We start from the raw sequence: 25380 nt of genomic DNA, 5'->3' as shown, positions 1-25380 counted from the left end.
GGTCCCAGCTATTTAGGAGGCTGAGTTAGGAGGACTGCTTGAGCCCAGGAGTTTGAGGATGCAGTGAGCTCTGATCCCGCCACTGCACTCCAGCCTGGGCGACAGAGCGAGACTCCTCAAAAAAAAAAAAAAAAAAAAAAAAAATGCACCCAATACAGGAGCACCCAGATTCATAAAGCAAGTCCTTAAAGACCTACAAAGAGACTTAGACTCCCACAAAATAATAATGGGAAACTTTAACACCCCACTGTCAACATTAGACAGATCAACGAGACAAAGTTAACAAGGATACCCAGGAATTGAACTCAGCTCTGCACCAAGCAGACCTAATAGATATCTACAGAACTTTCCATCCCAAATCAACAGAATATACATTCTTCTCAGCACCACATCACACTTATTCCAAAACTGACCACATAGTTGGAAGTAAAGCACTCCTCAGCAAATGTAAAAGAACAGAAATTATAACAAACTGTCTCTCAGATGACAGTGCAGTCAAACTAGAACTCAGGATTAAGAAACTCACTCAAAACTGCTCAACTACATGGAAACTGAACAACCTGCTCCTGAATGACTACTGGGTAAATAACGAAATGAAGGCAGAAATAAAGATGTTCTTTGAAACCAATGAGAACAAAGACACAACATACCAGAATCTCCGGGACGCATTTAAAGCAGTGTGTAGAGGGAATTTATAGCACTAAATGCCCACAAAAGAAAGCAGGAAAGATCTAAAACTGACACCCTAACATCACAATTAAAAGAACTAGAGAAGCAAGAGCAAACACATTCAAAAGCTAGCAGAAGGCAAGAAATAATTAAGATCAGAGTAGAACTGAAGGAGACAGACACACAAAAAATCCTTCAAAAAAATCAATGAATCCAGGAGCTGGTTTTTTGAAAAGATCAACAAAATTGATAGACCGCTAGCAAGACTAATAAAGAAGACAGAAGAATCAAATAGATGCAATAAAAAATGAAAAAGGGGATATCACCACTGATCCCACAGAAATACAAACTACCATCAGAGAATACTATAAACACCTCTACGCAAATAAACTAGAAAATCTAGAAGTGGATAAATTCCTGGACACATACACCCTCCCAAGACTAAACCAGGAAGAAGGTGAATCCCTGAATAGACCAATAACAGGTTCTGAAACTGAGGCAATAACAGCCTACCAACCAAAAAAAAGTCCAGGACCAGACGGATTCACAGCCGAATTCTACCAGAGGTACAAAAAGAGCTGGTACCATTCCTTCTGAAACTATTCTAATCAATAGAAAAAGACGGAATCCTCCCTAACTCATTTTATGAGGCCAACATCATCCTGATACCAAAGCCTGACAGAGACCACAACAAAAAAAAGAGAATTTTAGACAATATCCCTGATGAACATTGATCCAAAAATCCTCAATAAAATACTGGCAAACGGAATCCAGCAGCACATCAAAAACTTATCCACCATGATCAAGTTGGCTTCATCCCTGTGATGCAAGGCTGGTTCAACATATGCAAATCAATAAACGTAATCCATCATATAAACAGAAGCAAAGACAAAAACCACATGATTATCTCAACAGATGCAGAAAAGGCCTTAGACAAAATTCAACAGCCCTTCATGCTAAAAACTCTCAATAAACTAGGTATTAATAGGATGTTTCTCAAAATAATAAGAGCCATTTATGACAAACCCACAGCCAATATCATACTGAATGGGCAAAAACTGGAAGCATTCCTTTTGAAAACTGGCACAAGACATGGATGCCCTCTCTCACCACTCCAATTCAACATAGTGTTGGAAGTTCTGGCCAGGGCAATCAGGCAGGAGAAAGAAATAAAGGGTATTCAATTAGGAAAAAAGGAAGTCAAATTGTCCCTGTTTGCAGATGACATGATTGTATATTTAGAAAACTCCATCGTCTCAGCCCAAAATCTCCTTAAGCTGATAAGCAACTTCAGCAAAGTCTCAGGATACAAAATCAATGTACAAAAATCACAAGCATTCTTATACACCAATAACAGACGAACAGAGAGCCAAATCATGAGTGAACTCCCATTCACAATTGCTTCAAAGAGAATAAAATACCTAGGAATCCAACTTACAAGGGATGTGAAGGACCTCTTCAAGGAGAACTACAAACCACTGCTCAACGAAATGAAAGAGGACACAAACAAATGGAAGAACATTCCATGCTCATGGATAGGAAGAATCAATATTGTGAAAATGGCCATACTACCCAAGGTAATTTATAGATTCAATGCCATCCCCATCAAGCTACCAATGACCTCACAAGCTTACCAATTTCTTCACAGAATTGGAAAAAACTACTTTAAAGTTCATATGGAACCAAAAAAGAGCCTGCCTTGCCAAGACAATCCTAAGCCAAAAGAACAAAGCTGGAGGCATCACGCTACTTGACTTCAAACTATACTACAAGGCTACAGTAACCAAAACAGCATGGTACTGGTGTCAAAACAGAGATATAGACCAATGGAACAGAACGGAGCCCTCGGAAATAATACGGCACATCTACAACCATCTGATCTTTGACAAACCTGACAAAAACAAGAAATGGGGAAAGGATTCCCTATTTAATAAATGGTGCTGGGAAAACTGGCTAGTCACATGTAGAAAGCTGAAACTGGATTCCTTCCTTACACCCTGTATGAAAATTAATTCAAGATGGATTAAAGACTTAAATGTGGGCTGGGGGCGGTGGCTCATGCCTGTAATCCCAGCACTTTGGGCGGCCGAGGTGGGTGGATCACCTGAGGTCGGGAGTTCGAGATCAGCCTGGCTAACATGGTGAAACCCTGTCTCACTAAATATACAAAATTAACTGGGCATGGTGGCGCATGCCTGTAGTCCCAGCTACTCGGGAGGCTGAGGCAGGAGAATCGCTTGGAACCAGGAGGTGGAGGTTGCAGTGAGCTGGGATCATGCCACTACACTCCAGCCTGGGCGACAGAGTGAGACTCTGCCTCCAAAAAAAAAAAAAAAAAAAAGACTTAAATGTTAAACCTAAAACCATAAAAACCCTAGAATAAAACCTAGGCAATACCATTCAGGACATAGGCATGGGCAAGGACTTCATGACTAAAACACCAAAAGCAATGGCAAAAAAAAAAGCCAAAATTGACATATCAGATGTAATTAAACTAAAGAGCTTCTGCACAGCCAAAGAAACCACCATCACAGTGAACAGGCAACCTACAGAATGGGAGAAAATTTTTACAATTTACCCATCTGACAAAGGGCTAATATCCAGAATCTACAAAGAACTTAAACAAATTTACAAGAAAAAAATCAACCAATCCCATCAAAAAATGGGCAAAGGATATGAACAAAAACTTCTCAAAAGAAGACATTTATGCAGCCAAAAGACACATGAAAAAATGCTCATCATCACTGGCCATCAGAGAAATGCAAATCAAAACCACAATGAAATACCATCTCACACCAGTTAGAATGGCGATCATTAAAAAGTCAGGAAACAACAGGTGCTGGAGAGATGTGGAGAAACAGGAACACTTTTACACTGTTGGTGGGACTGTAAACTAGTTCAACCATTGTGGAAGACAGTGTGGCGATTCCTCAAGGATCTAGAACTAGAAATACCATTTGACCCTGCCATCCCATTACTGGGCATATATCCAAAGGATTATAAATAATGCTGCTATAAAGACACATGCACACGTATGTTTATTGCGGCACTATTCACAATAATAAAGACTTGGAACCAACCCAAATGTCCATCAATGGTAGACTGGATTAAGAAAATGTGGCACATATACACCATGGAATACTATGCAGCCATAAAAAAGGATGAGTTCGTGTCCTTTGTAGGGACACGGATGAAGCTAGAAACCATCATTCTGAGCAAACTATCGCAAGGACAGAAAACCAAACACCACATATTCTCATTCATAGGTGGGAATTGAACAATGAGAACACTTGGACACAGGGTGGGGAACATCACACTCCAGGGACTGTCGTGGGATGGGGGGAGGGGGGAGGGATAGCATTAGGAGATATACCTAATGTAAATGATGAGTTAACGGGTGCAGCACACCAACATGGCACATGTACACATATGTAACAAACCTACATGTTGTGCACATGTACCCTAGAACTTAAAGTATAATAAAAAATTAAAAAAATATATTTCCTTAACCAGGACTTTCTTCTCCTTTCCTCACGAAGATGACCACTTTTTTTTTCTTTGAGATGGAGTCTTGCTCTGTCGCCCATGCTGGAGTGCAGTGGCACAATCTCAGCTCACTGCAACCTCTGCCTCCTGGGTTCATGCCATTCTCCTGCCTCAGCCTCCCGAGTAGCTGGGACTACAGGTGCCCGCCAATACGCCTGGCTAATTTTTTATATTTTTAATAGAGACAGGGTTTCACAGTGTTAGCCAGGATGGTCTCGATCTCCTGACCTTGTGATGTGCCCACCTCAGCCTCCCGGGTAATCCCGGCTGGGATTACAGGCGTGAGCCACTGTGCCCGGCCCAAGATGACCACTTTCTAACTTGCCTGGAGTCTCTCCTCATTCCAACCCAATTTCCATTTTGCTACCAGGTTTATCTGTTTAAAAACCCAAATCTGTAGTGGCATGCTATCCTACTTAGAGAACTTTTATTGGCTTCCTACTGCTTATAAGGCAAAGTCCAAATTTCCAACATAACTCTCTGACAGAGTTTTCTCCGACCATTCCCTCCCTCATAAGCCATATTCCAGACACACTGCATTTCTCATTTCCTGAACATATAATTTTATCTAATACTGTTGTATCTCTGTGTTTGCTGTTTCCTCTACCAGAAACTTTTTTCTTCTCCCTTCCCTCTTTCTACTTAGAAGACTCAACCTCACTTTATTCAGGTATGTATCACATTATATTGTAATTATTTGTCTCCCCTAACCACAAAATGAGTTTCTTAAGGGCAAGAGGCTGTGTCTTATTCACTATTGTATCAAAAAATTTTGCATAATGTCCAAAAACCAACAGACATCAACAAATGGTATAATAATGGCAAAAATCTTATCAGTTCATAGTGAGAGCAACTTCCAGAAAGTATTTGGCTAGAACTGGTTGGAATTCCGAAGAGAATAGTGCCATTTCCTGGCAGGGAAAGCAAAATGCTCTTAAAGGATGGAGAGGGGGCCCGGTGGCTCCAGCACTTTGGGAGGCCAAGGCAGGCGGATCACTTGAGGCCAGGAATTCAAGACCAGCCTGGCCAACAAGACAAAACCCTGTCTCTACCAAAAATACAAAAATTAGCCAGGTGTGGTGGCACACACCGGTAGTCCCAGCTACCAGGGAGGCTGAGGCACAAGAATCACTTGAACCCAGGAGGCAGACGTTGCAGTGAGCTGAGATCCCGCCACTGCACTCCAACCTGGGTGAGTGACAGAGTGAGATACTGTTTCAAAAAAAAAAATAAAAAGGAGGGAGAAAGTGGACAAATCTCATGTCAAGGGCATGAGTGGCCTCCCAGCTACTCACAAGACTGGCAATTCAGCCTGCTGTCCACACTAGCACAGCCCAAGTTCACAGCGGAGAATATATCTCTCCAATGTCCAACGTCTAGCTAGCCTTTTACTGAAAGCAGTCATAACAGAATCACAGGTGACTAGTTCTACAGCTATTATATGAATGGTCCTCAAAGGCAGAATGAAAATGTCCACGGCAATTAACAAAATATGTAAACAAGCTATCTGACCCAGAGCCATCCACTCAATGGACCATGCAAGTATGTGTAAAGGGAAAGGCTCTGAGACAGTTAGAAATTGGGCTGGGCACGGTGGCTCATGCCTGTAATCCCAGCACTTTGGGAGGCCGAGGCAAGCAGATCACGAGGTCAGGAGTTCGAGACCAGCCTGACCAATATGGTGAAACCCTGTCTCTACTAAAAATACAAAAAGCTAGTCGGGCGTGGTGGCGCATGCCTGTAGTCCCAGCTAGTCAGGAGGCTGAGGCAGGAGACTCGCTTGAACCCTGGAGGCGGAGGTTGCAGTGAGCCCGGATTACACCAATGTACTTCAGCCTGGGCGACAGAGCAAGACTCCGTCTCAAAAAAAAAAAAAAAAAAAAAAAAACAAAACTGTACACAGCAGACACGATCAGAAAGGCTGGTCTTCTGAAGGACTCCAGAGACACTGATCATCTTTTCTGGATGAATGCTGCCCTTTCTTCCACTTTTTCTTCCTGGAAAGAGATTTCTTTTCCTCCTACTCCTCTCCCTACTTTCTCTGAGACAAGCATACTGGTCAGGCTAGGCCTTTCTCTACCCCAACCCAGACTTCAGCTCCTCCTGAAATATTCAAGGAGAACGTTCACTGCCAGCTTTTACTACTAATATTCTAGCCCTACTAAGTTTCTCACAATCTTATGAACATGTAAGTTGACTTACATGAGATGACTTATGAAAATGCCTTTTCATAAGTCATAACTGAAAGGCTGCTTTGAGTAGCCTTTCTGTTACTTGCCCTTTGAGTGTCTGCTTTGTGGGCTACCCCTGAGTATTTTCTGAAGCTCAGGCACAGAATCTGCACTATTCTGGACATTATATTGCGAGGGGACTCTATTCTTCATGCCTGGCTTTATGGGAATTGGGCAACTTTGGGAGTATCATCTAACAACAGAATAGGAACTTACTGAAGAGCCTTGTATCCTGACCTCTATTTTGTGCCATACTAGTTTATCAGCTATCCACTCCTCTTTTGAACCTAATGAAAAAAATATCTTCCGAAAGTTCCTCTCCCTTTAACTCCTGTGCTTTATACCATTTTCCACTTTCAGCAGTCAGTCACTTACCCCGAGAATCTCTACGTATTCATAGATCTGGGCTTCTAGAAAAGCAATGTCTTTGTTCCTTTCAGTGTCTCTGAGAAAAAGAAACAAGCTGTATCACTCAAGGATTCTCTCATCCATTGTTTTGTTCCCTGTATCTGGGAACATTCATTGCACAATTGCATTAAAAATTATAAGTACATGAAAAATATGATGCTATGAAAGCAAATGCTCTGTTCATCTCAGGACTCTCTGACAAATACTGAGGGTATTTCTCAGAATGCATGGAGGCTTCCTCTATGACCTCACCTAGAAGATGAAGGACATACCAAGACTGCTTACATTTCCATCATTATAATCTACAAAGGAAATGTGGTATATAAGAGCAAGCTCTGCAGCAGGTAGACCTAGGCCCAAATCCTGACTCTGCTACTTAGAACTATGAGAGAGTGGACACATTCCACAACTTTTCTGAGTCCTTATCTGCAAAAACTCTGGATAACAACTAATTCTCTGGGTTGTTGTGAGAATTAGAAAAAAACGTACATTAAGAAAATACTGGGCCAGGCTCGGTGGCTCATGCCTGTAATCCCAACATTTTGGGAGGCCGAGGCTGGTGATCACTTGAGGTTAGGAGTTTGTGACCAGCCTCACCAACATGGTGAAACCCTCTCTCTACTAAAAATACAAAAATTAGGTGGGCATGGTGGCTCATGCCTGTAATCCCACCACTTTGGGAGGCTGAGGCAGGTGGATCACCTGAGGTCAGGAGTTCATGACCAGCCTGGCCAACATGGTGAAACCCCGTCTCTACTAAAAATACAAAAACTAGCCAGGCATGGTGGCGCACTCTGGTAATCTCAGCTACTCGGGAGAGTGAGGCAGGAAAATCGCTTCAAGCAGGGAAGTGGAGGTTGCAGCGAGCCGAGATTGCGCCACTGCACTCCAGCCTGGGCGACAGAGCAAGACTCCATCTCAAAAACAAACAAACAAAAAACACACAAAAATTAGCCAGTGTGGTGTTGCACATCTGTAATCCCAGCTACTCGGCGGCTGAGGCAGCAGAATCACTTGAACCCAGAAGGCGGAGGTTGCAGTGAGCCGAGATTGTGCCACTGCACTCCAGCCTGGGCAACAGAGCGAGATTCCATCTCAAAAAAGAAACAAACAAACAAACAAAAAACCCTGGGTCGGGCTCAGTGGCTCACGCCTATAATCCCAGCACTTTGGGAGGCCAAGGCGGGTGGATCACTTAAGCTCAGGAGTTGCAGACCAGCCTGGCTAACATGATGAAACCCCATCTCTATTAAAAATACAAAAAATCAGCCATGTGTGGTGGTGCACGACTGTAGTCCCAGCTACTCAGGAGGCTGAGGCAGGAAAATCCTTTGAACCCAGGAGGCAGAGGTTCCAGTGAGCTGAGATTGCACCACTGTACTCCAGCTTGGGCAACAGAGTGAGACTCTGTCTCAAAAAAAAAACAAACAAAAAGAAAATACCTTGTATAAGTATGTAGCTCAAGAATTAGATTCAACTTTACCAAAAATAAGCTTAGAAAAATAGGTTTTGAATCTATTTAGCCTTTTAGCCTCCATAACCTATTAAAGGTGCCAGGAACACGGTTTCAAATTTAGAAACCTGACGTGCTCTCAATCAGATGAATACAGACGGTCCTTGGTTTATATTAACAGTGATAGTACTGTCTGCTATTAGCAGGGAAAAAGAGCAGACTGGATCTCTGTCAACCAATAACGGAGATAAAGCAGGCTTTAAAGTCTCCACTGTGGATAAAAATTCTGCATGGGAATAACATTTAAAAGCCACAAGCAGCAGTGCTACCCCAGCCACTCACCGCTTGGTGCCCTTTGACTTGGGATTTTTGGCAAACAAAGAGGTATCAAGTGACTCCAGGGACTTTCCTTTGGTACTGAATAGTCTCTGGGCTCGCTCTTCTAGGGTCCTAAGGAGACAGGACGACAAAGGATTTCAGGGTTACTTTACCACACAAGCTTGCTTGTTTTTGCAGTGTGGAGCAACAGAAAAAAAATGGAATCAGAGCTACTTTGAAGACTGTGCAAACACATAGTAAATCAAATAGTTTTGATAGAAAAACCATTCCTTACCCGCCACATTTCAAGCCTAAAGCTAAAAGAGCAGATTTCAATCTGTCCAAACCCAGAGAGGCCAACTCCTGTACAAAGAAGAGAAAAATTACAGTATTACATTAACAGATTTTTGGGAAACCCCAAATGCAGGACAGAGGGTGGGTGGTCCTGAGGCTGTGGCAGGACCACACATTTCACAGCCAATCTAGCAGTAAGTCTAAACTCTCCAGAGGACTGAATCTATAGCTATCTTCAGACTTAACCATACTGATAGTGTTCCATTTACTTTACTACAGCTTAATGTAGTTAGAGTAATTATTTCAGTTTCCCAAGTAGTAATTTTTTTCTTTTTACCTTGCTACTTTCTTTGTAGATGCTTGATCCCAAGAAATAGTGCCTTATCACAACACAACCATGGTATTAAAGACAGGAGAGCAGTCTTTAAAGATAGAAAAATAGACAGGGAGAACATTACTACTGCTGAAGGAAACATACCTCCCAGGAGGAGAATGCAGAGAGGTCAAGATGGGCTCCAGCATGGGTCAGGGCACTGCTTGTCTCTTTCTGTAAAGAACAATATGGTATTTATTAAGATCCAGGTTTAGGCCAGGTGTGGTGGCTCACACCTGTAATCTCAGCATTTTGGGAGGCCAAGATAGGTGAATTGCTTGAGTTCAGGAGTTAGAGACCAGGCAGGGAAACATGGTGAAATCCTGTCTCTACAAAAAAATACCTGAATTAGCTGGGCATGGTGGCATGTGCCTGTGGTCCCAGCTACTCAGGAGTCTAAAATGGGAAGATCTCTTGAGCCCAGGAGGTTGAGGCTGCAGCAGTGAGGTATGATCAAGCCACTGTACTTCAGCCTAGAAGACAGATGGAGACTTTGTCTCCCAAAAAACAAAACAAAAAACAAAACAAAACAAAAAACAAAAAAACCCCACCAGGTTTAGGATGAAGGTAAGGTTGGTCCACATTCTCTCCCTGGAGAGTTCAGGAGAAACTCATGTTTATTCCCAGAAGTGACAATGTAGATTCCTAACATATGATCTGATAAGCTCTTGGTTGGCAGGAACCACACAGCAGTAATGATGTGATTGGTGAAAATCTGGGCACAGTCAAAGGCAAGTGGACCCTGACAGTCTTGCTCCAAAGTACACTCAAAAAAACCTCACATATGGCCGGGTGCAGTGGCTCACGCCTGTAATCCCAGCACTTTGGGAGGCCGAGGTGGGCGGATCACCTGAGGTCGGGAGTTTGAGACCAGCCTGACAAATATGGAGAAATCCTGTCCCCACTAAAAACACAAAATTAGCCGGGTGTGGTGGCGTGTGCCTGTAATCCCAGCTACTCGGGAGGCTGAGGCAGGAGAACTGCTTGAACCCGGGAAGCGGAGGTTGAGGTGAGCCGAGAGCCCGCCATTGTACTCCAGCCTGGGCAACAAAAGCAGAACTCCGTCTCCAAAAAAAAAACATAGCATACTTGGCAGGGAATACCTCATTGTCACAAGTGATACTAAGGAATTGATACCTAATGCCCTAAAGTGGAAGCTCAAGATAAAGGAAAATAATTACTTCAATTCCCTGGCATGTCCACCATTCACACCCCACTGAAGCTCACCGGCCATCCAGGAAAGGTCCCATTCTCCCATTTCTTCTCAAACTCAGCCTGAATCTTCCCAAAAAGTTCATTCTGATCTTGGAGAGGCTTCACTCTATCTGTGTAATCCTGAAGGTACTCAAGCAGCATCTCTAGGTATCTACAGAGGAACACACAATGCAGAGAAAGCAAAAAGGGTTTCTATTTTTGGTATCTTGTTATTCCCTGTAGAATATATAGTACTTATAATTCTAGTAATGCTATCTTTTTAATACTCTTTTTTTTTTTTTTGAGGCAGAGTTTTTGCTCTTCTTGCCCAGGCTGGAGTGCAATGGCGGGATCTCGGCTCACCACAACCTCCGCCTCCTGGGTTAAAGCGATTCTCCTGCCTCAGCCTCCCGAGTAGCTGGGATTACAGGCATGCGTCACCACGCCCCGCTAATTTTGTATTTTTAGTAGAGACGGTGTTTCTCCACGTTGGTCAGGCTGGTCGCGAACTCCTGACCTCAGGTGATCCGCCTGCCTCGGCCTCCCAAAGTGCTGGGATTACAGGTGTGAGCCACCACGCCTGGCCAATACTCATTTTTAAATGAACTTACAATGGACTTTTTTCCCGACATGTCATTTTGATTCTGACCTTTCCCACTTCCTTTTATTCTCATAAAATGATACTAAATACTAAGGTCTTAATTACCTCACACATAAAAGATTTCAGTAAAAAGAAAATGAGAAAAAGAGGGGAAGGGTATAAAATCACTAATCAGGGGAGTAATTAACAAAAACATAAATTTTTCACTTATACATCACACCTAAGCATCTCACTTCAGTCACTATCTGAGAAAGTCTAATTTTTTCCCATTAAACTCCAAAAACACAAAAATCCCAGAGTGGGAGAGTTCCTTTTACAATGAGACAAAATTAAGAACACTATGGGCATAAGATGGAAGACGTGCCCACAGACACACCTTTGTCCACATCCAGAGTATCGCAAAGGTTTTAAAACCACATCATTCATAACCCCATCCTCCAATAAACCTGGAAGTATGCCTTCATGTTTGCCTTCCAAGCAACAAATTCAGAACTTCCCCCTCAAAAACTTCACATTATCTTCTAATCAAATCCAGGAGAGGCCTAGAAACTATTAATGCCTACCTCTTATATTCTGCATTCTTCCTTTCTTTAGGAATGTCAAATAATTGGTCAAAGATGGACAGGTATGTGATATAATCCAGCTTCTGAAAAGAGGAAAGAAATGACAAGAAATTCAGTTAGGTATTTATACTGTAACAAGTTACAATATAATCTCCAATAAGTGAGATCAAAATTGAGTGTTTTCTAAGGAAGTAACAAGGGCTGGCTAATTTTTGTTTTTTTTTTGCTTGCCCCATCATTCAATCCTACTACAACTGGAGTGTTAATTTCACTGGACTGAAGGAAAATATCAGACATAATTAACTTTATAAAATAAAGATCAAGTTAATGAACATTAAACTAAAAGAAACATTTGTCAATTATTACCTCATGCTAGGGTCTTGGTTAAAGACTCTGACACCCTAAAACAAGGTGCTCAAAGGTGCCATTTGTTCACGCAAGTAACTACTTACTGAGCATCTTTGTACCAAGTACGGGGTACAGAAGACAACAAACAGACAAGGTACCTAACTTGCCCGCATGGAACTTGAAGTTTGGTCACTGCAACTCTGGGACATTTATTCACAATTCCATGAGGAATCTAATCATGGATTTCCTTGTGATCCTTTTGAGATTGTCATATTAAACCTCATCTCCTGTGATAAGCTGTTTTTTTTTTTTTTGAGATGGAATTTGGCTCTTGTTGCCCAGGCTGGAGTGCAATGGCATGATCTCAGCTCACCACAACCTCCACCTCCCGGGTTCAAGCGATTCTCCTGCCTCAGCCTCCCGAGTAGCTGGGATTACAGGCATGCGCCACCACGCCCGGCTAATTTTTTCTATTTTTAGTAGAGACAGGGTTTCTGCATGTTGGTCAGGCAGGTCTTGAACACCCGACCTCAGGTGATCCACCCACCTTGGCCTCCCAAAGTGCTGGGGTTACAGGTGTGAGCCACCACGCCCGGCCTGTGATAAGCTATTTTTAAACATCTTTAAGAAAAGACATTAAATAGCTTTTTGCTGACAGATCATGTTGTATCTTCCATGTACCTAGTATTGTTTGTGTCTAAAACAGGAACACCTACAAGAAAACATAAATCTGGGTGGGCACAGTGGCTCATGCCTGTAATCCCAAGGCTTTGAGAAGCTGAGGCAGGAGGATTGATTGAGTCCAGGAGTCCAAGACCAGCCTGGACAATACGGTGAAACCCTATTTCTACAAAAAAAAAATTTTTTTTTTGAGTTGGAATTTTGCTCTTGTTGCCCAGGCTGGAGTGCAATGGCGCAATCTCAGCTTACCACAACCTCCGCCTCCCGGGTTCAAGCGATTCTCCTGGCTCAGCCTCCTGAGTAGCTAGGATTACAGGCATGCGCCACCATGCGCGGCTAATTTTGTATTTTTAGTAGAGACGGGGTTTCTCCATGTTGGTCAGGCTGGTCTTGAACTCCTGACCCCAGGTGATCCGCCCACCTTGGCCTCCCAAAGTGCTAGGATTACAGGTGTGAGTGACTGTGTCCAGCCAGGAACATGGTATTTATTAAAAAAAAAAAAAAAAAAAGAATTTAAAGAAATCTTATGTAAGGCTGGATGCAGTGGCTTCCGTCTATAATCCCAACACTTTGTGAGGCCAAGACAGGCGGATTGCTTGAGCTCAGGAGTTTAAGACCAGCCTTGGCAACATGGCAAAACCCCATCTCTACACAAAATACAAAAAATTAGCTGGGCATGGTGGCACACGCCTGTAGTCCCAAGTACTTGGTGGGGCTGAGGCGGGATCCATCACTTGAGTCCAGGAGGTCTAGGCTACAGTGAGCCAAGATGGCGCCACTGCACTCCAGCCTGGCTGACAAATTGAGAACCTGTCTCAAAAAAAAAAAAAAAAAGATTTATTTTGGCAAAGGTAAAACATGCTTGCTGTATTGATAATGGACTGGGTACAATCGCTCATGCCTGTATCCCAACACTGTGGGAGGCCAAGACAGGAAGATCATTTGAGGTCAGGAGTTTGTGACCAGCCTGGGCAACACTGCAAGACCCCATCTTTACAAAAAAAGACAAAAATTAGCCAAGTGTGGTGGTGGTATGCACGTGCAGCCTCAAATACTCAGAAGGCTAAGGCAGAAGATCACTTGAGCCCAGAAGTCAAGGTTGCAGTGAGCAAAGATCATACCACTGCACTCCAGACTGGGTAACATGGTAAGACCTCATCTCAAAATAAAAAATAACATGTATTAATAAATAAATATGCTTGTTGTTTTCACTGTAGAAAACTTTCATTTTGAATAGTATTTCACTCCAAGAAAGCATATCACCTTTTTAAAACACAAGGAAGACACTTTACAATGGCTTCATGTCTGCTAGTCCCAGCCTACTGTCCTGACTCACTTCAAGAATCAGAACCTCTCGGCCCTTTCCCAGGCCTTACCTCAGATGCCTTCAGGTTAATGTACTTGAGGTAACAGTCATGGAGATCGAGATAACGACCATATCCCTCTTCATCTGTGAACTCCACCAAGTCTGAGGGAATCAGATACATCAATGATTCAGTTTCTACAGACCACTCTCTTGGACTTACCTTTTCAAATTGACTGTGTGTTCCTAGTTTCCTGAGGCAGCACTTCACCCAAATGTCTTCCCTTTGCTCACAATATAACCTCAAATAAGTTAAGTGAGATCAAAAGTGAGTGTTCTCTTACAAGGTAACAAGGACTGACTCATTTTAGCATTGTGAACTAAAGTGAACAATCCTTGGCTTTCTAAGCCAGTAAATTTGAGGTAGGAGAGAACAAAATGAACATTTTGCCCAAGACCAACTTAGGATGTCACTCTAGCCCAGAAACCAGCAAAGACAAAACCAGCAAGAAATCCTGGCTATAAATATCTCTGAGGCCATGGCTGCAAATCTGAGCTGTCATTAACCTGTATTTTTGCTGGTGCGGAATGAAATTTTCACCCCTACTTACTTTGTGCCTCTTCACTCGGATTCTCTCGAGCCTTCAGGAGTTCCTCAAATTCCACTGACATTGGCACACAGATCTGAGGGGAAAAGTAAAAGCTCAGGTGGATTTTTCTTTTTGTTTTTGAGACAGATTCTCGCTCTGTTGCCCAGGCTGGAGTACACTGGCACAATCTTGGCTCTCTGCAACCTCTACCTCCCGGGTTCAAGTGATTCTCCTGCCTCGGCCACCCGAGTAGCTGGGACTACAGACACGCACCACCACGCTTGGCTAATTCTTGTATTTTTAGTAGAGACAGGGTTTTGCCATGTTGCCCAGGCTGGTCTCAAACTCCTAAGCTCAAGTGATCTGCCCACCTTGGCCTCCCAAAGTGCTGGGATTACAGGCATGAGCCACTGGGCCTGACCCCAGGTGGATTTTTCAATGTAAAAGTTGCAAGATCACAGAAATGAAATACACAGGAAGTTGGACTTCTGATGATTTATTTGGCCTTGATTTTTCACTAGCAATCTACTACTGTTCTCCAATTACCTTGTTTTTCCCCGCTTTTTTGTACTGTTTGAGTAAAACCCACTAAAGTAACACATGCTCACAAAAACTCAAAAGTCCACCTTTATTAATTCTCCTGAGAAAAGGTAACCACTGTTAACAGAACTTTTGCTATGCCAGTGGTTCCCAAACTTGGCTGCAGATTATGCCAGTGGTTCCCAAACTTGGCTGCAAATTACGCCAGTGGTTCCCAAACTTGGCTGCAAAAAAACCAACCTGGGGGAGTTTTTTTTTTTTTAATTTAAATCCTGATGCACCTGATACCAATTAAATCAAAGGCGGGCAGGTATCAGTACTTCTTAAAGATCCCCAGGTGGCTCAAATATGCACAAAGTTTGGAAAACAGTGCTCTATGTATTAAAATATATGTATTTCTACAAGTACATTCATGCCTGCAAAGGTTTTTTTTTTTTTTTTAACATAAAAGACTTGCTTCTGACGTTTAGTATATCCTGGGTATCCTTCTAATTACTTATTTAAGCATTTATACCTCATTACCTTTTGACCATGGCTGGAATAAGGTTAACACATCAGAATGGTATTCATTTATTCTCCCTTGGTTAGCAGAAGACCTCATTCTCTATCCTCCAAGGGGGCTATGTGTGTGAGGGTCCCTTCATTTACCTCCACACTATGTACTGCAATAAACAGCCTCTATTTTTTGGTTTTTAGTCTCTTCCTTTTTCCCTGTGCTCCTTCAAATAAGTATGTTTCTCTATCTTCCCCAATACCCTCCTGTTTCTCCCCTTCTTTTTCCTACCAGTGTTTTCTTTTTCTTTTTTTTTTTTTTGATGGAGTCTTGCTCTGTTGCCCAGGCTGGAGTGCAGTGGTGTGATCTCAGCTCACTGCAACCTCCATGTCCTGGGTTCAAGTGATTCTCTTGCCTCAGCCTCACGAGCAGCTGGGATCACAGGCGTGCACCACCATGCCCAGCTAATTTTTGTGTTTTTAGGAGAGAGAGGTTTCATCATTTTGGCCAGGCTGGTCTCCAACTCCTGACCTCAGATGATCGACCCGCCTCGGCCTCCCAAAGTGCTGGAATTACAGGCATGAGCCACTGCACCCGGCTGCTACCAGCCTTTCAAATGCATGTTCCATACTCCATACTTCTACTTCCCCATTACCCATCTTTACCTTGTGACCAGATTTCCATTCCTACTACTTTAATGAAACAGCAATCCTGGCAGTTATCAATCAATAACAGTTGACACCATGACTGCCTTTCGGAAACTCTCTTTTGCTTAACTTCAGTAAGGCAACACCATCTGGAGTGGTCATGTGACCTTTCTGATGGACGCCTTCCCAGGCCCTTTTTCTCTTAACCTTATTATAAGTAAGCTCCAGGGCATATGAGGGCCGGGCGCGGTGGCTCACGCCTGTAATCCCAGCACTTTGGGAGGCCAAGGTGGGCGGATCACGAGGTCAGGAGATCGAGACTATCCTGGCTAACATGATGAAACACTGTCTCAACTAGAAAATACACAAAATTAGCCAGGCGTGGTGGCAGGCACCTCTAGTCCCAGCTACTCGGGAGGCTGAGGCAGGAGAATGGTGTGAACTCAGGAGGTGGAGCTTGCAGTGAGCCGAGATCATGCCACTGCACTCTAGCCTGGGCAACAGAGCAAGACTCCATCTCAAAAAAAAAAAAAAAAAAAAAAAGAAAAGACAGAGTTAGGAGCACAATTTATTGGGGGGAGTAATTTCTGTGAAAGGAGGAGAAAGCAGGATTAGGTCAGGATAGCCTAGACCACAATGCAGACTGGACAAAATCTTGCCCAACCCAACGGGGAGCCGTGGAGCAAAGATTACTCATCAGAGGAGTCTCAGAGTGGACCAAATTGCTGGGCCTTAGTACACATACTGTGCTCAGTCACTGGCTGGGAGCTGCCCACAAAATGTCGCCTTGGCTTTTTTTTTTGAGACAAAATCTCACTCTTGTCCCCCAGGATGGAGTGCAATGGCGCAATCTCGGCTCACTGCAACCTCCACCTCCCAGGTTCAAGTGAGTCTCTTGCCTCAGCCTCCTGAGTAGCTGGGATTACAGGTGCATGCCACCATGCCTGGCTAATTTTTGTATTTTTAATAGAGGTGGGGTTTCACTGTGTTGGCCAGGCTGGTCTCGAACTTCTGACCTCAGGTGATCCGCCCACCTCAGCCTCCCAAAGTGCTGGGATTACAGGCGTGAGCCACCGTGCCCAGCCGGCCTTGGCTTAAAAGCTGAGGGAGATGCTGAAAACACTGTATTGTAGGATGTCAGCTAACTATGGTCCTTGCAGCTAAATGGCAAGTTCTTTCTTGAAGTGCATTTGAATAGCACATGTCCAGTTTCCTTTATACCTTTCCTTTAGTATGCTTTAAGGATAGGTCTGGAGAAAATACTTTTCTGAGGACATACCTCATTTGGGTGCTTCCGGTGGAATTCCTTTATTTGCTTGAGTCTATTATAGAATTCAGCAAACTCATTGGGTCCTGAAATGGCATTGAGCTCCTCCTTTCGTAATCTGCAATTTCAGGAAAATTTCAAAGAAGATAGAGCACAAAGTCAGTCCTCTAACCATGGCTCCTCAGAAGCACTAACTCCTGGATTAGCTGTGACTGTCACTTACCCATCCTTATCATCATACAAATCCCTCAGGTTCCCACTGACCTCCATATACCTCTGAAAGGCAAATACAAAACCATCAGAATGATGCAATTTGCACAACTGTAGAGCTAAGCAAACAACAAGGGCTCTCCAGTCAAAGCCCAGGGCAACCTCAAGAGACATGGATATGAGATAGTCTTAACAGTTCTGTGCTTCCTAGTACCTTTAACAGCCCTGATTCCTGGTTAGTTTTTTAATAGCCCTTTAACAGCTTTGATTCCTGGTTAGTTTTTTAAGCAGGTCGATTGGAAGATTACCTAAATGATACATTTAAGGGGTGGCTCCTATCTTTACATACCACCAATGCCTAACTTTCCCTGTAACAGACTCACCCTCTTTGGCTAAACACTAGTTCCCACCTAACATCCTCAAAGATAAAGATGATATTCACTATTTCAAAAAGCTTGACTGAGGAGTAGGTAGGCTAAATAAACACTACATAGGCTTCCTTTGTAGTCAAAGTATACTAATTCAGGATGGTACAGGTACATAGTCCCTCCTCCAAAACTTTTGGGACCAGATTTGTTTCAGAATTTCGAATGTTTAAGTTCAGAAGAGGTATCATATATTACGTAACATCCCTAGTGGAATCTGGAGCACACAGTTCTGCAGTAAACCTTATACCTTATTTACTAAGTGGGATAAATTAAAGATCATAAAAAGCCTATCACAAGTTCGGGCCAGGTTTTACTGTCAAGTGAGATCAGGTCAGATTTTGACACCAAATAATCACCCTAGGGGAAAAAAAGAAAATCCTTGGTTTTCAGAGTATTTTGGGGCTGAGGGCTTGTAATCTGATAATCTCCTGCAAATCAGAAGGTCCAAGTAGGTCTTTTATTCCTTTTTAAACAGGTTTCAAACATACGCAAGGGTAAGGAACGTAGTAAAATGAACCTCCATTTACTCATCACCCAGTTTAAAAATTTAAATAGCATCTTGTTTTTCTTTTAATAAATTGAACTATTACCAGACAAATGCAGTCGCTTTAAAGCAGTATCCTGGGAGAAAAACACTAACATACGGGGGGAGGGGTGTGTGTGTGTGTGTGTATTTTTTTTTTTTAATTTAAGGGAAGGATTGTAGCTATGCACCTGAGTCATGGACTCCTCATAACTACTGTTTGCACATCCAAGGGATACAAGATGCTCTAAAGAATGGACACGTGTAAGCCGGGCGCGGTGGCTCACGCCTGTAATCTCAGCACTTTGGGAGGCTGAGGTAGGTGGATCACGAGGTCAGGAGTTCGAGACCAGCCTGACCAACATGGTGAAACTCCGTCTCTACTAAAAATAAAAAAATTAGCTGGGCGTGGTGGCGAGCGCCTGTAGTCCCAACTACTCCGGAGGCTGAGGCAGGAGAATCGCTTGAACCCGGGAGGCGGAGGTTGCAGTGAGCCGAGACCACGCCACTGCACTCCAGCCTAGGCAACAGAGCGAGACTCCGTGGAAAAAAAAAAAAAAAGGGCACCTTTCCGATTAATGAAGAATGCCTAAGAGTTCCCCATTCAGAGAACTGAGGAAGCACCCTCACGTTCGGCAGCCTGTGGACATCTGTCCAGGCAGAGAGCCCGCGACTGGCCAATCCGGTTACCTTTGGCCAGGGCTCATGCTGAGACCCCGCACTTCACTTCCCCTCTCTTTTCCCGCCCTCGCCAACCCAAAGAGAGGCAGACAGCTGGGCACTCACATCTTGCATGGCCCGAGTGCGGTGATCAGAATTGATCTGGTCCCGGAGCTGAAAAAACAAACGGTGACACAAACGCCGTTAGTTTGCCTTCTGGAGTAGAAAAGGCCGCCCGAGGGCGGAGCTTACCCGCTCAGCTTTTACCAGCTGAGGCAGAAAGGCCTCTGGGGCTCTGGACCCCGGGAGAAGGTTACCAAGAACGGAGCTCGGAGAGGGAGCCCGGAGGAGGGCAGGGGGCGGAGCGCGGGGAGGTTCTGAGGGCCAAAGCAAGCTCTCAGAGGTCAAACACGGGATAGAAGCGCGTGCCCCTGCCGCAGCCTCTGCTCAGGCCCCACTCACCGTGGACTTCTTAGTGAGCATCTCTTTAGCCATGACGTCCATGAGCCGTTCCTTCTCCTCATGATAGCGCCGCTGCTGCTCCAGTATTGTCTCCATCTTTCCTTAGCCGCGGCCTCTCAATTCAGACCACCAACACGACCGGAAGCAACTCCCGCCGCCCAGCGCGCCTGAGTCCCCACGTTGCGCACCAGGCTGCACCAAAGTTCCGCGAGTGCCGGAAGTGCCCGGGGACTTAAGAAAACATGAGCACCACAAGAAAGGCCAGTCCATGTTATGGAGATGGCAACAGTGCCACCTGCTGGTGGGAGGTGTGGTGGAGCGATGCCGACAGGTTCGCAGATGCCTCCAGGGGGCATAGGAAAACCCAAGAGCCTGAGATTCAGCGGACGGCTTCCTGTGGCTTGCTGGGGGCGGCTTGGCGGGCAGGTACCCTGTGTGGACTGCGCGAGCAGTTGGAGTCCGGATGGGAGTTGGGAAACCGGAACTTGAGGACGCAGCTTTCAGCATAAATTATGAGAACGTTTTCTCCTTCTCTAGACCTCAGCGTCTTTCTCAGTAAAATGGGAAGAATGGGGTTTTGCTGGTGGTGTTTTTAAAGAAATTCACATGTGAGGCCCGGCGTGGTAGCTCACGCCTGTAATCACAACACTTTGGGAGGCTGAGGCGGGCGGATCACTTGAGGTCAGGGGTTCGAGACCAGCCTGGCCAACATGGTGAAACCCCGTCTCTACTAAAAACAAACAAACAAACAAAAATTAGCCGGGCGTGATGGCAGGCGCCTGTAGTCCCAGCTACTCCGGAGGCTGAGGCAGGAGAATCGCTTGAACCCGGGAAGCAGAGGTTGCAGTGAGCTGAGATCGTGCCACTGCACTCCAGCCTGGGCGACAGAATGAGACTCAGTCTCAAAAAAAAAAAGAAATTCACGTGTAGAAATGACTTGTCTATCGGCGGGGAATATATTACATAAAATACTGTGCATCCAACGAGATCAGGAGATCGAGACCATCCTGTCTAACACGGTGAAACCCCGTCTCCACTAAAACTACAAAATATTAGCCAGGCATGGTGGTGTGCGCCTGTAGTCACAGCTACTCGGGAGGCTGAGGCAGGAGAATCACTTGAACCCAGGAGGCAGAGGTTGCAGTGAGCTGAGATCATGCCACTGCACTCCAGCCTGGGTGACAGAGAGAGACTCCGTCTCAAAAAACAGTAAAAAAAAAAAAAAAAAATTAAAATAAAATACAATAAAATAAAATACTGTGCATCCAAGCAGTGGAAGACCAGCTGTGAAATGACATACAGCCTTAAAAAAAAATTCTGTCTATATATCTCCACTTGTAGGTAGAGAAGTGCAAACATGTCCATGTGTTCATATGTTCACAGAGGCATTATTCATAATAGACAAAAACTGGATGCAGCCCAAGAGTCCATTAACTGGCAAATGGATAAAGTGTGGTATATCTATACAGTACAATGGAACATTATTCTGCAATAAATGAATACTACAATGATGAACCATGAAAGCATCATGCTAAGTGAAAGAAGCTAGACAGAAAAACAACAGTGTATGTCCAGATAAAATGTCCAGAACGGTGTTAAAAGAAAAACACTGGTGCTCGCTATGGCAGCACATATACTAAAATTGGAACCATACAGAGAAGATTAGCATGGCCCCTGGAAAAAAAAAAAAAAAAAAAAAAAAAAAAAACACCGGTTACTACAGCTTGGTCTTTGCCTTATTTGAACACGGTTTGCATAGTTTGCCATGTTTGATTGGCCAAAACTCGGTGATTGGCAAAGAGTAGGCTATGGTCTGTTTACAACTCCGTTTAGGTTATAGTTCACGATGTACAGAGAAACCTTTAGGCTAAATTTAAAATATGTAAGGAGGCAGCTTTAGGCTACAATTGAGTTAACAAAGGCAAATCTATGGAGGCAGAAATATGAGTGGTTGCTTGTGACCGCAGGTGAGATTGGGAGTGATTACAGATGCACACAAGGAATCCATTTTGGATGGATAGAAATGTTCTAAAATTGGATTGTGGTGACAGTTGCATAACCCTATTCATTTTATTAAAATTAATTGCTTTGTACTGTTAAAAATGGGTGAATTTTATGGTATATAAATTACACTTCAATAAAACTGTTAAAAACTCTGTATGAACTCATATGGAGAGATGGCCACACAAACTGAAAAAAGCTAGATGCACAAGTGTGTATAAAAATAGATGTGCAAACAGATTATTTCTGTAAGGATATCCAAGTAACAGTAAACAGTGGTTGTTCCTGAGCAGACAGGCTTGGAGATCTGATATGGGAGATTTTTCTTTGTATACACCCCAAGCACAGCATAAAAAGTTATTTTTAAACATACTTTTTCAATTTAAAAATTAATTTAAAACTGAAAATACGTATGTGCACATTTATGTTTAACAAAAAAGAACGAGGAGGACATAATGCATCACATTATTAGTAATTTACCTATTGTTCACTTTTTTCTTTCTTTTTTTTTTTTTTTTGATAGGGTCTCTCTCTGTTGCCCCAGGCTGGAGTGCAGTGGCGTAATCATGGCTCGCTGCAGCCTCCACCCCTGTGGCCCCCACAGGTGGATGCCACCACCCTGGTTAATTTTTTATTTTTTTCCCACGCAACAAAAGCCACATTTAAAGTTTTGTTTTGGGAGTCTTGCTGTGTCGCCAGGCTGAAGTGCAGTGGCGTCATCTCAGCTCACGGCAACCTCCACCTCCTGTGTTCAAGCGATCCTCCTGCCTCAGCCTCCTGAGTAGCTGGGATTACAGGCGCCTGCCACCACACTTGGCTAATTTTTGTATTTTTAGTAGAGATGGGGTTTCACTATGTTGGCCAGGCTGGTCCTGAATTCCTGACCTCAGGGTGATCTGCCTGCCTTGGCCTCCCAAAATGCTGGGATTACAGGTGTGAGCCACCGCACCCGGCCGAGGTTTTTTATTTTTTGTTTTTTTCGAGACAGGGTCTTTCTGTGTCATCCAAGCTGGAGTGCAGTGGCACGATCTTGGCTCACTGCAACCTCTGCCTCCTGGGTTTAAGCAATTCTGCCTCAGTCTCCCTAGTAGCTGGGATTACAGGTGCGTGGCACCATGCCCAGCTAATTTTTGTATTTTTAGCAGAGATGGGGTTTTGCTATGTTGGCCAGGCTGGTCTTGAACTCCTGCCCTCAGGGTGATCCGCCCACCTTGGCCTCCCAAAATGCTGGAATTACAGGCATGAGCTACCACACCAGGCCAACGTTTTTCTTTTTTTTTGAGACAGGGTCTTGCCAAGCTGGAGTGCAGTGGCACGATCTTGGCTCACTGCAGCCTCGACCTCCTGGGCTAAAGCTATCCTCCCACTTCAGCCTCCTGAGTAGCTGGGACTATAGATGCGCACCACTACACCCTGCTAATTTTTGTATTTTTTGTAGAGACGGAGTTTTTTGCCATGTTGCCCAGGCTGGTCTCAAACTCCTGGACTCAAGCGATCTTCCTGCCTCGGCCTCCCAAAATCCTGGGATTATAGGCATGAGCCACCAGACTCGCTGTAATTTTTTAAACATTTTTACTAGAGATGAGGTCTCACGGTGGTGCCCAGGCTTGTCTGCAACTCCTGAGCTCAAGCAATCCTCCTGCCTTGGCCTCCCAAAGTGCTGGGATTATAGGCGTGAGCCACTGCACCCAGCCCAACTTTTCTACAGTAAACATGCATTACTTTTTGTTTTTAAAAGTTTGAAAACAGGCTGGGTACAGTGGCTCACGCCTGTAATCCCAGCACTTTGGGAGGCCAAGCTGGGAACTTCGCTTAAAGCCAGGAGTTCTAGAACAGTCTGGGCAACACAGCAAGACCTCATCTCTACAAAAAATAAGAAAATTAGCTGGGCTTGCTGGCACTTGCCTGTACTCCCAGCTACCTGGGAGGCTGAGGCGGGAGGATCACTTGAGCCCAGGGGTTCGAGGTTAGTGAGCTATAATCATGCCACTGTACTCCAAGCCTGGGTGACACCCTGTCTCAAAAAAGAAAAAAAAAGTTTGAAAAAATGGAGGCCAGGCATGGTGGCTCACGCCTGTAATCCCAGCACTTTGGGAGGCCGAGGCAGCAGATCACGAGGTCAAGAGATCGAGACCATCCTGGCCAACATGGTGAAACCCGTCTCTACTAAAAATACAACAAAATTAGCTGGGCGTGGTGGCGCGCGCCTGTAGTCCCAGCTACTTGAGAGGCTGAGGCAGGAGAATCACTTGAACCCGGCAGGTGGAGGTTGTGGTGAGCCGAGATCCCGCCACTGCACTCCAGCCTGGCGATAGAGTGAGACTCTGTCTCAATAAATAAATAAATATAAAATGGAAATAATGACCTGTGTTTTGCCCACTCATGGGGGGTGTTATGAGGATCTTATTTGTATATCGGAAATTTAAGCAGTACTGCCAAGCTTAGGGAAAGGACCCAGTCACAACTCATCCGGGGCTTTTCCTGGGACATTAGGAAAGAGGTAAAGTAGAAATCTCCATTCAGGGAGTGGGGAGACTCAGTAAATATTTTTTGTTTTGTTTTGTTTTTTGGGGGGTATAAACTTGGAGAGCTACTGTATTTCTTGAATATGAGATGCCATCAAATGTAAAACTCAGTATTATTTTATGCTTTACTAAGGAAGAGAGAAAAAATTGTCAATTAAACAATGACACAACTTTGATTATATGTCTGGGTTTCTTTTTTTTTTTAAGACGGAGTTTTGCTCTTGTCCCCCAGGCTGGACTGCAGTGGCGCTATCTGGGCTCACTGTAACTTCCATCTCCGGATTCAAGTAATTCTCCTGCCTCAACCACCGGAGTAGCTGGGATTGCAGGTGCCTGCCACCACGCCCGGCTAATTTTTGTATTTTTAGTAGAGGCGAGGCTTCACCATGTTGTCCAGGCTGGTCTCAAACTCCTGACGTCGGGTGATCCACCCGCCTCGGCCTCCCAAAGTGCTGGGATGACAGGCGTGAGCCACTGTGCCTGGCCTTGATTATATGTCTGGGTTTCTAAGATGTTAAGTCTGAAAAATGTTTGTATTGAAATAAATCAAACAATTTTGTAGCTGCACATCTCTCACTTCCTGTTAGGTGGGTGGACCGCCTTACCACCACCATCCTCCAGTCACTCTGTCTCAAACCTGATGCCTTCCTGCCCCTAAATATTTCTTCATCCCCACTCCAGGCACCAAGTCTTGCCTTTTCCACTCGAGCTGCTACCTGCTGCAAGATGTCTCACCCGGACCACTACACTAGCCTCCGAACCAGACTGCTCATCTTACCCCTCCACTCCATTATTCATGCTGCAACCAGCATGATCTTTCTACAACTCTGCTCATCCCAGGCCCCTGCTTAAACAGTTCCACAGGCTGCATTTCCTGCAGGGTGAGGTCTGTGCAACTTGGCATTCGGCTTTTAGGACCTGGGCTCTGCCTGCCATTTTACTCTCCTGGCACTTCCTCCAAATGGAATTACTTGCTACTTCCCCAAAGCACCGTATGTTCTCAGGCCTCCAGGCCTTTGCGCCAGTTGTTTTCTATGCTTGGACTGCTCTTC

At 44.3% G+C, this 25380-nt stretch overlaps 1 protein-coding gene and 1 non-coding gene across 2 annotated transcripts in view; one reads left to right on the top strand and one right to left on the bottom strand.

The window, feature by feature from the left end:
• Positions 1-20416, bottom strand: part of SF3A3 (splicing factor 3a subunit 3) — a 33421-nt gene extending 13005 nt beyond the window's left edge. Inside the window, exons 1-12 of the mRNA XM_054494647.2 lie at positions 19803-20416; positions 19467-19514; positions 17743-17795; positions 17532-17637; positions 14594-14666; positions 14056-14147; positions 11651-11733; positions 10520-10658; positions 9398-9466; positions 8921-8988; positions 8650-8757; positions 6822-6891 (exon numbers count right to left, since the gene is read on the bottom strand). Of these exons, the coding sequence (XP_054350622.1) occupies positions 6822-6891; positions 8650-8757; positions 8921-8988; positions 9398-9466; positions 10520-10658; positions 11651-11733; positions 14056-14147; positions 14594-14666; positions 17532-17637; positions 17743-17795; positions 19467-19514; positions 19803-19898 (1005 nt within the window). The 5' untranslated portion in view covers positions 19899-20416. The remainder of the gene's footprint in view (positions 1-6821; positions 6892-8649; positions 8758-8920; positions 8989-9397; positions 9467-10519; positions 10659-11650; positions 11734-14055; positions 14148-14593; positions 14667-17531; positions 17638-17742; positions 17796-19466; positions 19515-19802) is intronic.
• A 998-nt stretch (positions 20417-21414) lies between these two features.
• LOC129023349 (U6 spliceosomal RNA) lies at positions 21415-21521 on the top strand. Its single transcript, XR_008496779.1, has one exon. It is a non-coding gene; the product is annotated as a U6 spliceosomal RNA (small nuclear RNA).
• Positions 21522-25380: the final 3859 nt, after the last annotated feature.

This window comes from Pongo pygmaeus, chromosome 1, assembly GCF_028885625.2.
Source record: "Pongo pygmaeus isolate AG05252 chromosome 1, NHGRI_mPonPyg2-v2.0_pri, whole genome shotgun sequence".
Taxonomy (NCBI): Eukaryota; Metazoa; Chordata; class Mammalia; order Primates; family Hominidae; genus Pongo; species Pongo pygmaeus.
This window is presented reverse-complemented; position numbering and strand designations above follow the sequence as displayed.